Source organism: Camellia sinensis, chromosome 9 (assembly GCF_055761805.1).
Source record: "Camellia sinensis isolate YWXY chromosome 9, ASM5576180v1, whole genome shotgun sequence".
Classification (NCBI taxonomy): Eukaryota; Viridiplantae; Streptophyta; class Magnoliopsida; order Ericales; family Theaceae; genus Camellia; species Camellia sinensis.
Window position 1 is genome coordinate 188,239,254 of NC_138969.1, and position 15,160 is coordinate 188,254,413.

Below are 15,160 nucleotides of genomic sequence, written 5' to 3' on the forward strand. Positions count from 1 at the left end.
TTTCAATCTAAATTATTTATCTATTTTCATTAAGTAAAACTAAAAAAAAAGGGTATTTTAGTCATTATATTTAATGTATGTGTATTACAGATGTCTAAAATATTATTTTTATTGAGTTTTATCCTAAAATATTATTTTTTTTCGTCAAATTTTTTTAATAAAAATAAACAAACGGTTTAGATTGAAAATAAATTAAAAAAAAAATTATAATTTAAATTGATAAAATTAAAAAATCAAATTTATTTTATTTTATGGGTTAAACCCCCATGTGAGAGGCCCAATTAGCAAGGTGAAAAATAAATAACTATAATGATTTATAATATAAACAACAAGTCAATTTTGATTTTCTCATAATGGTGATTTATCGCAAGAGGATCTAAATAATGAACATTTTAAATTATTAATGTTGAACCTGTGGTGAACTCAGTAGGTCAAAGTAGATAAGTCTAATTCCCTCCTCAATTGAACAGAACCGAACCCCAAATGTAATATATGCATTTTAGTTTACTAAAAATGTATATGGATTATAGGAATTTTTTTTTATTTTCTATTTTTTATCTAAAAATCTATTAAAATTTATGATTTAAACACTCCGAAAATTTGCATCAACTTCGAAAGGGAGTTAATAAGGGATTTGGGGTGGCTGTTGTGTGGGGTGCGCAACAATTACTGTTGTGCAGTCAAATTGGCCCATTTTGAGGTTCATTTTAATAATCCGAACCGTTCAAATTTAAGAATATATCAAGTAGACATACCTGCAAAAAAATTTGGATATCGTTTACCCTTTCATCCACTCAAATTTGTCTTCATTTTAATACTTTAAATTACAGTTATTATTTATTTTTTTAGATACAAATGTGAGTGGATGAATGGGTAAACAATATCCGATTAACTTGATTTTTGACAGGTATGTTCTACTTGATATATTCTAAAATGTGAATAGTTCGAATTATCAAAATGAGACCATTTAACTACACAACAATAACTACTGTACACCCCGTACAACAATCACCCCAAATCCGTTAATAAGAGTCCACAGCCGTTTTAGCCTCGTATAGTCATCTCTCTCATGTGATTGGACCCACTTACGTGAGAGGAAGAGATAAAAGAAGAGAATTTTTTTGTTTTTGTTTGTTTGTTTGTTTATTTGTTTGCTTGTTTGTTTGTTGGTTTTTTTTTTTTTTTTTTTTGGGGATATATTTATCAATTCTTTTAAGTCATGTTTGGATCATAAATGTGTGAAGGCATTTATGGAGAAAAAAATAAAGTAAAGAAAAAGTAATAAGAAGATAATGAAGGGAAGAAGTTAAATTTATTTGTTGATTTTCTTATCATTTTCCTTTCTCTTGGATCAATACTTTGTATAGCAAGGCCCAATTAAAATACATTAGAAGCTTCAAATTATAGGCCCATCGGGCCTGACCCATATCACACTCTACTTGGCAGCACCACTTTATCTTATCTGGCAAAATATGATAATTCACTACAAGAAAATACATAATTGACGATCACTTTTACCGACTAAAAATATTTTGGTTGCCAAAAGTTGTGGAATTGGCGATCAAAAATTATGTTAGTCGGTAAAAGTACAATATTTAGCTACTAAATTTTTTTAGTCTGGGTATATTAATTTTTGGCGACTAAAACAAAATTTAGTCACTAAAAATCTCACAATTGGCAACTAAAAAAATATTTTGGTCGCTGTATATATAGTTTTGGCAACTAAAATAATTTTGTCGCTGAAAGAAAAATAAAAATATATTTTTTATCTTTCACGACTAAAAGTTTGGTCGGCAAAATTTTAATTTCAGCGACTAAAAAATATTTTGGTCGCTGTATATATAGCTTTGGCAACTAAAATAATTTAGTCGTTGAAAGAAAAATAAAAATTTATTTTTTATCTTTCGCGACCAAAAGTTTGGTCGGCAAAACTTTAATTTCAGCGACTAAAAAATATTTTGGTTGCTGTATATATAGTTTTGGCAACTAAAATAATTTTGTCACTGAAAGAAAAATAAAAATTTATTTTTTTATCTTCTGCGACCAAAAGTTTGGTCGGCAAAATTTTAATTTCAGCGACTAAAAAATATTTTGGTCGCTGTATATATAATTTTGGCAACTAAAATAATTTTGTCGCCGAAAGAAAAATAAAAATTTATTTTTTATCTTTTGCGACCAAAAATTTGGTCGGCAAAACTTTAATTTCAGCGACTAAAAGACATTTTGGTCGCTGTATGTATAGTTTTGGCAACTAAAATAATTTTGTCGCTGAAAGAAAAATAGAAATTTATTTTTTATCTTTCGCGACCAAAAGTTTGGTTGGCAAAACTTTAATTTCAGCGACTAAAAAATATTTTGGTCGCTGTATATAGAGTTTTGGCAACTAAAATAATTTTGTCGCTGAAAGAAAAATAAAAATTTATTTTTTATCTTTCGCGACCAAAAGTTTGGTCGGCAAAACTTTAATTTCAGCGACTAAAAGACATTTTGGTCGCTGTATGTATAGTTTTGGCAACTAAAATAATTTTTTCGCTAAAAGAAAAATAAAAATTTAATTTTTATCTTTCGCGACCAAAAGTTTGGTCGGCAAAACTTTAATTTCAGAGAGTAAAAGACATTTTGGTCGCTGTATGTATAGTTTTGGCAACTAAAATAATTTTGTCGCTGAAAGAAAAATAAAATTTTATTTTTTATCTTTCGCGAACAAAAGTTTAGTCAGCAAAACTTTAATTTCAACGACTAAAATATATTTTGATCGCTGTATGTATAGTTTTGGCAACTAAAATAATTTCGTCGCTGAAAGAAAAATAAAAATTTATTTTTTATCTTTCGCGACCAAAAGCTTGGTCAGCAAAACTTTAATTTCAGCGACTAAAAAAAATTTTGGTCGCCGTATGTATAGTTTTGGCAACTAAAATAATTTCGTCTCTGAAAGAAAAATAAAAATTTGTTTTTTATCTTTCACGACCAAAAGCTTGGTCGGCAAAAATTTAATTTCTGCGACTAAAAATATTTTGATCGCTGTATATATAGTTTTGGCAACTTAAATAATTTGGTCGCTGAAAGAAAAATAAAAATTCACTTTCTATCTTTGGCGACCAAAATTTTGGTCGGCAAAATTTTAATTTCAATGACTAAAAAATATTTTAGTCGCTATATAAATAGTTTTGGCAACTAAAATAATTTAATCGCTGAATGACAAATAAAAATTCACATTTTATCTTTGGCAACCAAAATTTTTGTCGGCCAAAATTTAATTTCTGCGACTAAAAAATATTTTAGGCGCTGTATAGATAGTTTTGGCAACTAAAATAATTTAGTCGCTGACAGAAAAATAAAAATTTACTTTCACTCATCACTCTTTCTCTCTCTTTCTATCTATCTGTCTCTCTCTTTTTCTTTGTGTCTCTCCCTCTGTCTCTCTTCTCTTTCTCTCTCTCTCACTCATCACTCTTCTCTGTCTGTCTGTCTCTCTCCGTGTCTCTATTTTTGTCTCTTTCTCTCTCTCACTCATCACTCTTCTCTGTCTGTCTGTCTCTCTCTCTGTGTCTCTCGCTTATCTCTTTTTTCTCTTTCTCTCTCATCTCTCGTCTCTCTCTGTCTCTCTTTTCTTTATCTCTCTCGCTCATCTCTCCCTGTATCTCTCTCGTTTATCTCTTTTCGCTTTTTTTCTCTCTCTCTCTCTTTGTCTCTCTCTTTTCACCCATTTTTTCATTTTCCTCTCTCTATTCTTTTTCTCTCTCTTACTCATCACTCTTCTCTGTCTGTCTGTCTGTCTATCTATCTGTCTCCCTCTGTCTCTGTGTCTCTCACTCATCTATCTCTTCTCTCATCTCTTTTCTCTCTCTGTTTCTTTCGTTCGTCTCTCTTGTCTCTATCTCTTTTGATCATCTCTCTTCTCTCGCTCTCTCTCATCTCTCTTTTCTCTCTGTCTCTATCGCTCATCTCTCTTATCTCTATCTCTCTCTCTCTCTCTGTCTCATTCATCTCTCTTCTCTCTATGTCTCTATCGCTCATCTCTCTTCTCTCTATGTCTCTCTCTCTGTCTCTTTTTCTGACTCTCACTCTCTATCTCTTTCTCTTTTTGTCTATTTCTCTTTCTCTCTCTTCTTTTTCTCTCTCTCACTCATCACTCTTCTCTGTTTGTCTGTCTTTGTCTCTGTCTTTGTCTCTTTTTCTCTTTGTCTCTCGCTCATCTCTCTTCTCTCTATCTCTCTCATCTTTTTTCTTTCTCTATCTCTCTCTTACTCATCTCTCTTCTCTCTATCTCTCTCTATGTCTTTCCTACTCATCTTTCTTCTTTCTCTATCTCTCTCTTTTTCTATGTCTTTCTCTCGATCATCTCTTTTCGTTCTCTTTCTCTCTCTTTGTCTATCTCTCACTCATCTCTTATTTCTCTTTGTCTATGTCTCTATCTCTTTCTCTCTCTGTCTCTCTCTGTCTCTCTATCTCTCTGTCTCTCTTTCACTCATCACTCTTCTCTTTCTCTTTCTCTATGTCTCTTTCTCTATCTCTTGTTCGTTTCTTTTTATTGTCTCTCTCTCTCTCTCTACGTGTGTGTCTATCTCTCGTTTTTTTTTCTTTCTCTCGGTCTCTCTTTGTCTCTCACTCGTCTCTCTTTTTTCTCAATCACACTCATCTCTTTCTCTGAGCCTATTGTTGTTGAAAGAGGAAAAAGTCAAAAAATGAAATGGGTCTCTCTTTCTCTCTGTCTCTCTCTCTCTCTGTCTCTCGCTTATTCTCTTGTCTCTCTTTTTCACTCATCTCTCTTCTCTATCTCTCTCATCTCTTTTCAAATATTTTTTTTCAATCATTTTTTTTTCAATTATTTTTTTTTCCAATTATTTTTTTTTCCAATTATAATGTGTATGATCCCATCGTCATAAATAATAAAAAAAATATATAAATATTTTAGGCCTAGACAAACATGTTTCTTAGTTTATATTTTAATTTTTTTTAAACATTTTGCTCAAACCAAATGTGTTTGTAATTTATGTTTTTCTAAAAATAAACAAAAACCAATTTATAAAATTTATGGAAAATATTTTTCATTAAAATATTACCTTTACTTCTACCAAAGTAAAAAAAATAAGAATAATTTTTTATTCATTAAAATTAAAATGAAACAAATAAATTTTCAACTTTAATTACTAAAAAAAAAATAAAATCATTAACTACAAAAAAATATTATTTTAACAATTTCTCGCTCATCTTTCTTCTCTCTCTATCTCTCTCTTTTTCTATGTCTTCCTCTCGATCATCTCTTTTCGCTCTCTTTCTCTCTCTTTGTCTATCTCTTACTCATCTCTTGTTTCTCTCTGTCTCTGTCTCTATCTCTTTCTCTCTCTGCCTCTCTTTCTCTCTCTTTCTCTCTCTATCTTTCTCTCACTCATCACTCTTCTCTCTCTTTTTCTCTCTCTATGTCTGTTTGTTTGTCTCTCACTCTTCTCTCTCTCTTTCTCTCTATGTGTCTGTCTGTCTGTCTGTCTCCCCCATTGTGCTCACCTTGCTCACTCTCTCCCTCCCCTCTTCTCTATTTACCGAGCTCTTCACTACAAGAAAATGCACTTTTAGCGACCACTTTGTCTCTCTCTCGCTCATCACTCTGTCTCTGTCTCTGTCTCTGTCTTTGTCTCTGTCTCTCTCTTTCTCTATCTCTCTTCTCTATCTATCTCTCACTCATCTCTCTCTCACCACCCATCTCCTCTACCACATTCACTACTACTGCAAATGTCATTCCACTACCAGCATTATTACCATTGTTGCCACTCCACCTCTATGACTACCATTACTACCACCATCGTTACCACTCCACTACCACTACCACCACCACTACTACTATTACCTCTCCTCTACCACCGCCACTCCATCTCCTCTACCACTACCACAACTTCATCACTAATCTCCTTCGCCATCACCACCACCACCACCACCACCACCACCACCACCATCACCTCTTATCCACCACCTTCACTACTACTGTCGCTCTCTCTCCTCTACCACAAAAAATTAGTTCTTGATTTTTAATAACAAAAAAAAAATGAGCCACAAAAAACATATTTTTCATTGACCTTAAAAAATTAATTTTATTTTAACGAAAAATATTTTTCACTAAAATATTCTACCAAATAAAAAAAAATTCATTAAAATAAAAATGAAACAAATTTTCCCCATTTTTTTCACTGACCCGCCCGCCCAAGCTTAATTTCCCCCTTTTTTCCCCCCGCTTCCCCCCCCCCGCTTCATTTCCTTTCAGGTTTGCAGAGCCCTAAGTTTCGAAATAACACACACACACACACTCTCTCTCTCTCTCTCACTCACAGAGGCGAGCGACGAGCGGCGAATTTTGGTTTGGACAAGCGACCAGCAGGACCATGATTCTCGACAAGGGTCAGCTTCTCGAGACCGAGCAAATCCTCCGCGACACCGGTGAACAGTGGCCTGTTATTATCCCTGAGGAGGAGATCCGCCAAGCAGCCCCTGGTACTAAGGTAACAGTTTCTAATCAAATCTTGGCATTGTTTGATTCATACATTTGATCGAACAGTTGGTGGGTCTTGATTATTCTTTCTTCATTGTTGTTGTGGGTTTGATTTTCTGTTACATGAATTTGATGGGTTTTTTGTTTTATTCAAATTTTCTATATATATATATATATATATATATATATTATGAGCAATTGGTGGATTCTTCAATCATGCGTGTGTCAATAGACTCAATATTATATTTTTTGTTTTGTCCAAACCCGGCAAAAGAACCAGAGTGACTATCCATGTGCCTGTTATATTTTTGATTGGTTTTAGTTGTTAGACTTGCTTTATGGATTTACTGCTGAAGTTTGCCAAGGCTGGTGGCCAAATCTTTTAGGTGTGCATGAAAATTGTTTCGTTGTCGATTGATATTTATCAGAAACATCTTTTAGGTGATTGATATTTATGGTGATGGATAAAAAATTAGCAAAGAGAGAAAGAGATTTAACTAGGCCCTGTAATTACTGTCTCATAGGCCCAGTAATGAATACCATGTTCCATTATATGGTACCTGTATTGTAGTTAAAAAAGAGAGCAAGAGATTTAACTATCCCCTATTTTTGGAGATCAGCTTCCAAAAGAATTAATGCTTTAATAAAAAGTTCTTTTTTATTAGGGACAAGCCCTCCTTTTGCTTTTGTTTATTAGAGAAGGTGTTATCAGAAGGAACTGTGTTCAAAGATTTGACCATCACTGTCCATGGGTTGGTCAGTGCATTGGAATAGTAAGTAATTTCTAAATGATCTTATCCTCAATACTTGGAATACTTCTATGAAATGTTGCTGTACAAGAAGTGATTCATTCATTTTTGCTATAAATTTTGTGATCAGTATTTCATCCACTTACAAATAGAAACTTGAACATAAATAAATGCATATTAAAGAACAATTTTTCACAAAGAGGCACAGATGTTCTGTAATAATTATTTCTTTGTTGCATGCAATCTCTTAATTGTGTGAATGTGAGTGTGAATGATTATTTCTTTTGTTCTCTTGTATCTTTTTCCTCTTATTCTTATTATTATTTTTTCTCCTTTATGGAAATTGGATTTGAATTCCAAATGGGATGTTTTAAATTTGAATATCGATGTCATTTGGTATCCTATACTATAGTCTTGTAGATAGGATGTCTTATAATTCTATGAGGTGCTATGAGAGGCAGATAGGATGAAGTGCTATAATTAGGATGAAGTGCTATGAGAGGCAGGGATGAAGTGTTATTAAATTTATTTTTATCTTGTTTGCTCTTTTTTTTTCTTTTTTTTTCTTTTTTTTTCTTTTTTTGTTTTTGGGTTCAATTTCTTGTTTCAATTATTTGATTTTGGGAATTTTGTGTTATGTGCTTGAATGAAGTGATTATTAATAGTGCAACATAATTTAATTTATTTGGGTTTGTTACTCTGTCTATTGTTTTTTAGCTGGGTTTGAACTTTGAAGTCTTTATGAGGACTATACCTTTGTCAATTTCTATTGAAGGCAACCACTACATGGTATGTATATTGTTTATGTTACTCTTTGATCTAGCTTTACAATTTCAAGTCACCAAATAGTCTTTGAACTGTTTGTTAAAATGTCTGACCCAGAAATGTTTATTTTGAAATGATAAAGAATTAAGATGAGAAGGAATGGCTAGGCTACCAATGAGAATTTTATTTATTATTTTGTGGTTGAAATTGGGAATTTTTTTTTTCTCTGATGTTCAAAATTCAGAAATTTGAAATGGTCAAATAGCGTTCGACTACTATTATTCAAAAACCTGAAATTGTTGGGATGTTTAAACCTTGAAAGCGTAGTGAATTTTTTAACCCCAATATGAACACTTGTGCATGTCAAGCTTTTGGATTGACTTAGATGCCTTTGTTTTCACCTTTTCAACAGTGCTGCCAATATTTATTGGTCCTCCTAATTGCCCAAAGAGCATCCTTTAATATTGCATCATAGCCCTTTAAGTTATGCTGCCCAAATTTCCTAATGGATAGTAGTGTAGTCGCTACTTCCAAGTTCCAATCTACTTAAGTTATGCCTCCATTCATTTAGGAGAGTAAAATATGAATGTAGTGATATCAAGGTTCAAAAAATATAGGGACTTTGCTGATGTTGATTATTGCAGGACAGCGGTAGTTAACTTTAGTAGTGATATTAGCATTCTAGAAGTGGTGAAATTTAGTAGTTAATAGAATGGCATACACAATGACTTTAATACATACAAAAGCAGAAAGCATGTGTTGAAGTTTGAAATATTGATGATGACATATGTATGATACCTATATTTTGATATCGACACGTAATCAATTCAATGATTTGTCAAGAGTTTTAATCTAGAGAGTTCAAACATTTGGAATTAGCTTTGAGAAGATGAAATTAATGTAGTCCTAATATGTGGTTTTTCAATATATGTTTCCATGTTGCAACTCATTGCTGTGATGGAAATATGAATAGGTTGAGCTTTGTTATAGCATTATTCAATTCAAGTTTTATTTGGTTGTGTTCTTTGTGCATGTTGGCAAAAGAAAATTTTACCATAATATTGTTATTTGCCTCAATCTGTAATATTTTGTTTGAAAACCTGTATAGTCATTTAATTGGCCTGTATGCATATGTGAATGTGAATCTGTTGGAGATTTTTTCTGATGTCCGAACTCATCGAATGAATTCAAGCACTCATACGATCATTGATATTGAGGCTTCAGTTGTTTGATCTTCATGAGTCAAAGATCCAAAAAAATGATAATAATAATAAATAAAATTAAAAAAAATCTTGATGACATTTTTTTAAATGACATATGTTACGTGGAGCTGTGTACATGGACTTGGGCAGGTAAGTGCAGGTACCATTACTTGTGCGCAATTTAGTGTTTATGGTTTTGTTGTAAACATGGTAGACTGGCTTTTTAAGGTTCGAGAAAAGAACAATGGTGTACTATTTTTTTTTCTTTTTTCCTTCTTCATGCTTTTTCCTTCCTGTTTTGTGTGTGTGTGTGTGTGGTTGTTAGAGACCGATGAAAACCTAAAGAGCATGGACACTATGGAGGAGGTGTGCCATGTCGGACAAGACACTCTACGAGTACTCCCAAGAGCGTGTTCGACGCTTCTTCAACCTGTCTTAATTGAAATTTAAATTCATAATATCGAACACTTCATAAACACTTCTTGAACCCTCCAAACTCAACTTATGTGATGAATCTCTTCATAGTAACAATCTGCATTAAGTATGTTCTGAAACATTTATTAGATAAATACATTATGTGTAATTTAATGTTCTACAATTGTTTTGCATTCTTTAAAAGCAATTGTTATGTGAATGATATCTTAATGTTAAGTTATGGTATATATGCCTTTTTAATTTTAGTTATTGTTATGTTTCTCTTTTCTTTTTTTTTTTCAGTACGTTTGAATAAACTATGCATATGTTGAACATATAATAAATTTATAAAAATATAAAATTTTAATGTGTCTCAAGCTTATTGTCCTCATTTTTTAAAAATTGTCGTGTCGCTGTTTCATGTCACGTGTTTGTGCTATTTAGAAGTTAGATGAAAACCAATCTATTCATGGCTTCACTAGTTGAGGGATGTTATGATATGATTCTATAACTGGGGGAGACACTCTCAAGTTGATTTAGGCTATCTCACATTTAGATTGAAAACCTCAAGGAGAAAGAGTGGATAGAGCAAGGTGGAGACATATTTCATTTGGCTAGTTGCCAATAAGGTGAGCTATACCCATTGAGGGAGATAAATCTTTGTCAAATTGCCTACGTGCCTGCAGCTACTTTCATTCTGCATGATAGTTATTGAATACTAGTTTCAATAAAAGAGACCTATCTTGACCCCATAGATCCCATAAACTCACCATAAAACATATAAGAAGGGTCTTGTAGGGCGTTAAGTAACAAAGGTCTAAGCATTTGGTGACAAAGGTAAAATAAATGAAGTATATTTTGTCTCGATAGTGGTAGTTGAAGTCAACAAGGGAGAGGAATAAGATACATCTAAAAAAGTGCCAAGGGCACTCCTTTATTATTCCCCTACAAGCACAAGTATTCCATCAGGAGCTGTTTGCTGGCCTCAAAATGTTATTTGGACCATTTTAGAAGCTACAAACCAGAACAGGGTGAAAAGAACTGAAAGTCCTTTTAAGTTCGTCCGAGAATTATGCTTATGCACCATGCTCAAAATTCTTGGTAAACAATTGAATCAAAGGTCCGGAGGAGAACTGGCCATTGAATCTTGTGAATTAAATGAGATTAGAATTGGAGAAAGAGATACAATTGGAGGGAATAACCAACTAATGAAAGAACATGAAACCTTTATGTTTCAATGGAGGAACAAGAAACAGTTGGGGGCAATAAAGTAGGTAAAGTGATTGGATTTTGCGTGTTGTTCCCCCATTTATGAATTAGATAATTAGATGTGTTTGGTTGTAAAATAATTCCCAAATCTACTATATTTTGCTTTTGTATTAAAAATTTAAAATCAATCATTCGTTATAAACTAAACAATTACGTAATCTATAATTGGGAGATTTAATATATATATATATATATATATATATTTGTCCTCTTATGGCTATACCAGTTTTTGAATTAACTAATTTAGGATTGCTCATTGGAATTATTAAATTCTAAATGGAATAGTTGAATTTTGCAACCAAATGTGGCCTTTCTATGATGGGTACTCATTACTGAAATACAAGAATGTATTGAGTGGTAGATTATTGGAGGGTCACTAGTCATGTTCGTATCTCATAGCTTTAGTTAGGAATTGAAACTCTGAACCAGGGTTGAATTGCTGGACCTGAATTTATACTCATATATATCAACAAACACGTGTATATACGTATATTGATGCATGCATATGCACATTGGTCACATTCACGAGCATGGAGTATGTAATGGATTAGCTTCTCTTCTTTTTCTTTTTTTTTTTTTTTTTTTTTGGTGTGTGTGTGTGTGTGTGTGTGTGTATGTTAAGTATGAAATCATTACTTGATGAATTTTGGTACAGTTATCCATATGTGACCGGTACATCAGTAATTGGCATCAAGTTCAAGGATGGTATTCTCATGGCTGCTGATATGGGAGGTAGCTCCTTAACTTGTCTTACTTGAATTCGCATGACATATACTTATTTATTGATTTAATTGATTTGATTTTTTTTTTTTTTTTTTGTGGTCAATATCCAATTCTTTGGTACCAAAACATCTGTTTGAAGAGTATAATTGTTTAGATGCAGACAGTGGATAATCTACTGGAAGTCAACACCGAAGATTTGGCTATTTGCACTTTTAGTTATTCATACTAGTAGAGATAGCATTGATACTTCTTTATTCCTCATGTTTCACATATGCTTCTATCTGGGTACTTGAGACAAAATTCTAAAATTATGTCTACTTCAAGTGATTGATGCCTTCATTTACAGGTTCCTATGGGTCTACCCTGCGTTATAAGAGTGTGGAGCGATTGAAGTCTGTTGGGAAACACTCTCTCCTTGGTGCAAGTGGCGAAATAAGTGATTTCCAGGAGATTTTATGCAACCATGACAAGCTCATGTAAGCATCTGATCTTGTAAAAAAACTTGGCAAGTGATAAAATGCTGACCCTTTTGTATTCATTAATTTTTATTTGTTTTCTATTGTTACTATCACTATATGGAGGATGGTGGCGCTCCTAGTGTTCATTGTAGATTCGTGCTGACTTTTTTTTGTGAGTGCTTAATTTGGCAGTTTGTATGACAATATGTGGGATGATGGGAACTCACTAGGGCCTAAGGAAGTGCACAACTATTTGACTAGGATGATGTACAATCGCCACAAGAAGTTCAACCCACTATGGAATTAACTTGTACTTGGAGGAGTGAAAAATGGTCAGAAGTATCTTGGAACAGTAATCCTGTCAGTCACTTAGTTCATTTTCTTGATGCTCAAGGATAAGCTTTCAGTAACCTGGAATATGAATAATTTGTTTTAGTAAATGTGATCCAGGTTAATATGATTGGTGTTCATTTCGAAGACGATCATGTGGCAACTGGATTTGGTCAGTGCATTGGAGTAGTAAGTAATTTCTGGATGATCTTATCCTCAATACTTGGAATACTTCTATGAAATGTTGTACAAGAAGTGATTCATTCATTTCTGCTATAAATTTTGTGATCAGTATTTCGTCCACTTACAAATAGAAACTTGAACATAAATAAATGCATATTAAAGAACAATTTTTCACAAAGAGGCACAAATGTTCTGTAATAATTATTTCTTTGTTGCATGCAATCTCTTAATTGTGTGAATGTGAATGTGAATGTGAATGATTATTTCTTTTGAAAAGGAAAATTAAAAAAAATAAAAATTTGAAGTAAATACAAGATATCAAGGACACTTGAAGCGTATAATTTCTTGTTGTAAATGGGCTTAGCAAAAGGAGAGAGAAACAAAAGCAGCTAAAGATTTGAGACAGAGAGTAATAGAACATGTAATCTTTCACTCATGTTCAATTATATATTTCAATTATATGCTGCAATGGTTCATCTACAAGACATTATTGTTTCTTGCAGAACATCCTTGTTGTCTCAAAGTATTACTGAAGGATTACCTTGGCGAGACTTGCTGAGCTGCTTTGTCTCATTGTTTAGGTATGCCAATACTTAATTGTGGTATAGTCATCATCAAATGTTTGTAATGTAATCATATAAATTTTTTGCCATATGATTAATTTTTTTCATTTTGGATGTTTTTCTAGATTTTAACTTTTCTTATTTTATTTGTAGGTGGCTTTCAAAAACGATCAAGCACAAGGCTGATGCTTCAAAATCATATAATTCCTTCCTGTTTTAGAACTTTTTTTGGATTCCTTCATTGATTTTGCTTTTAATTTTTGTTCAATTACTTACTGGTTTTCAATAGATGGATGTTTAAAACTTGTCTCAATTAATGTTTTGAATGGAATGATTGTAAAGTTTGGGATTGAGCAGCAAAATATGATGAATTTTAATGTTATATTTACGTTGGGTTGAATGAATTTTGTTCAATATTGGATTGAATGTTTATAAACAAAAATTGATCGTTCAAAAAAAAAAAAAAAGATTTGGCGACGAACTAATTAGTCGTTGATTGTTTAATGTCTTTTGGCGACAAAATATTTGGTTGAGAAAAGTTTTGGTGACTAAATAATTGGTCGCCAAATTTTACACTTTTGCAACTAAAATCATTGGTCGGCAATTCCTTACCTTTTGGCGACTAAATTATTAGTTGGCGATTCTTCAACTTTTGGCGACGAAAATAGTTGGTTGCCGATTTTTTGCTTTTGACGACAAACATATGTGATCGGGAAAATATTACTTTTCGCGACCAAAGTGTTTTAGCGACTAAATGAATTAGTCGTGGTAATGATATATTTAGCGATCAAAAATTTAGTCGGCAAATCTAACTTTTTCCCGACTAACAAAAGTTTTGGTCACCAATTACTTTTACCGACCCTCAATTGGCGACCAAAGTGGCGACCAAAAAAATTGGTTGCGAATGACTTTTGTCAACTAAAAATGGACTTTTGCTAACCAAATTTTTAGTCGGGAAAAAGTGTAATTTTTTTGTAGTGAATATTGCCGACCAATCTTTTGGTCGTGGAATGTATTGCCAACCAAATTTTTTGGTCACAGAATGTGACAATTTGTGACCAAATTAGTTGGTCGTGGAAATGGGCGACAAATGTCGACCAAACTATTTGGTCGTTGAATGTGCGGATTGGCGACTAACATGTTTGGTCGGGAAAATATGACTTTTTGCGACTAAAGTGTTTTAGCTACTAAATGGATTAGTCGCAGTAATTATATATTTAGCGACCAAAAATTTAGTCGGCAAATATAAATTTTTCGCAACTAAAATTTTTTTAGTCGCTAATTATTTTCCGCGACCCTCAATTGGCGACCAAAGTGGCGATCAAAAAAATTAGTCGCGAATAACTTTTACCGACTAAAAATAGACTTTTGCCGACCAAATTTTTCGTCGGCAAAAGTGCGAATTCTTGTAGTGATTCGTCTCTAAAAAATTTAAAAATAAATAAATAAATCACGTAAATATGAAGAATGAAACTTCTTTCAAATCTTTTAAAAAGGATTAGACGGTCCAGTTTCACATAATGAGACTTTCACAAAGCCCATTCAAGTATTTAAGCCGTTTTATTGTTTTATTTCCAGATTGTAAATAATTTATAAAAAAATTAGACTAATTTGATAATATTATCTACATAATTTTATCATAATTATTTTTCAAATAAATGATCAATACATTCTTATAATTATATTTGTCTTTTTTTTTATTTTAAATATAAATATAATAAAGTTATGTAATTAAGATTATTAGATCAATTTAATTTTTTTTTTCTCCATAGATAAACACATGGAAGCCTAACAAAAGAATAGTTTCAATCATAAAAATAGGCCTTACACATGGGAGAGTAAGCCCCACACAATTGAAATTCAAATACTCACCAACATTATGTAACCAACACATACATACGGTGGGTTATTTACATGATTTTGAATCAGTGTTGTGCTTCTGTTGTACTTTGAAACGACATCGTTTTATTTTTTTTCATTTTATTTTTTACTTTACTCACAATCACCATCAAGCCACAATATT

At 32.4% G+C, this 15,160-nt stretch overlaps 1 protein-coding gene across 5 annotated transcripts; it reads left to right on the top strand.

Moving 5' to 3' along the window:
* The first annotated feature begins 6,235 nt into the window (after positions 1-6,235).
* LOC114320278 (uncharacterized) lies at positions 6,236-13,537 on the top strand. 5 transcript variants are annotated; one of them, XR_014340763.1, is made up of 7 exons: positions 6,236-6,491; positions 7,948-8,019; positions 11,536-11,612; positions 11,950-12,079; positions 12,254-12,580; positions 13,078-13,155; positions 13,291-13,537. XR_014340763.1 is itself a non-coding variant. In XM_082888226.1 (4 exons), exons 1-3 carry the CDS (start codon positions 6,375-6,377, stop codon positions 11,602-11,604), a joined length of 258 nt encoding a protein of 85 aa, XP_082744352.1. In that variant the 5' UTR covers positions 6,236-6,374; the 3' UTR covers positions 11,605-11,612; positions 11,950-12,085. The 5 variants fall into 5 exon arrangements, 1 of the variants encoding a protein (XP_082744352.1); XR_014340762.1 differs by lacking the exon at positions 7,948-8,019 and having other exon boundaries at positions 6,255-6,491; positions 12,254-12,421; positions 12,512-12,580; XR_014340761.1 differs by lacking the exons at positions 6,236-6,491; positions 7,948-8,019 and having other exon boundaries at positions 11,387-11,612; positions 12,254-12,421; positions 12,512-12,580; positions 13,291-13,450.
* Positions 13,538-15,160: the final 1,623 nt, after the last annotated feature.

What these genes read in the sequence shown, in the direction of transcription:
- LOC114320278 (XM_082888226.1), top strand. Translation starts at nt 6,375, where the DNA reads ATGATTCTCGACAAGGGTCAGCTTCTCGAGACCGAGCAAATCCTCCGC. An exon ending in AAGCAGCCCCTGGTACTAAG is followed by an intron (nt 6,492 to 7,947) that starts GTAACAGTTTCT and finishes ATTGTTTTTTAG; the next exon opens with CTGGGTTTGAACTTTGAAGT. An exon ending in TTGAAGGCAACCACTACATG is followed by an intron (nt 8,020 to 11,535) that starts GTATGTATATTG and finishes ATTTTGGTACAG; the next exon opens with TTATCCATATGTGACCGGTA.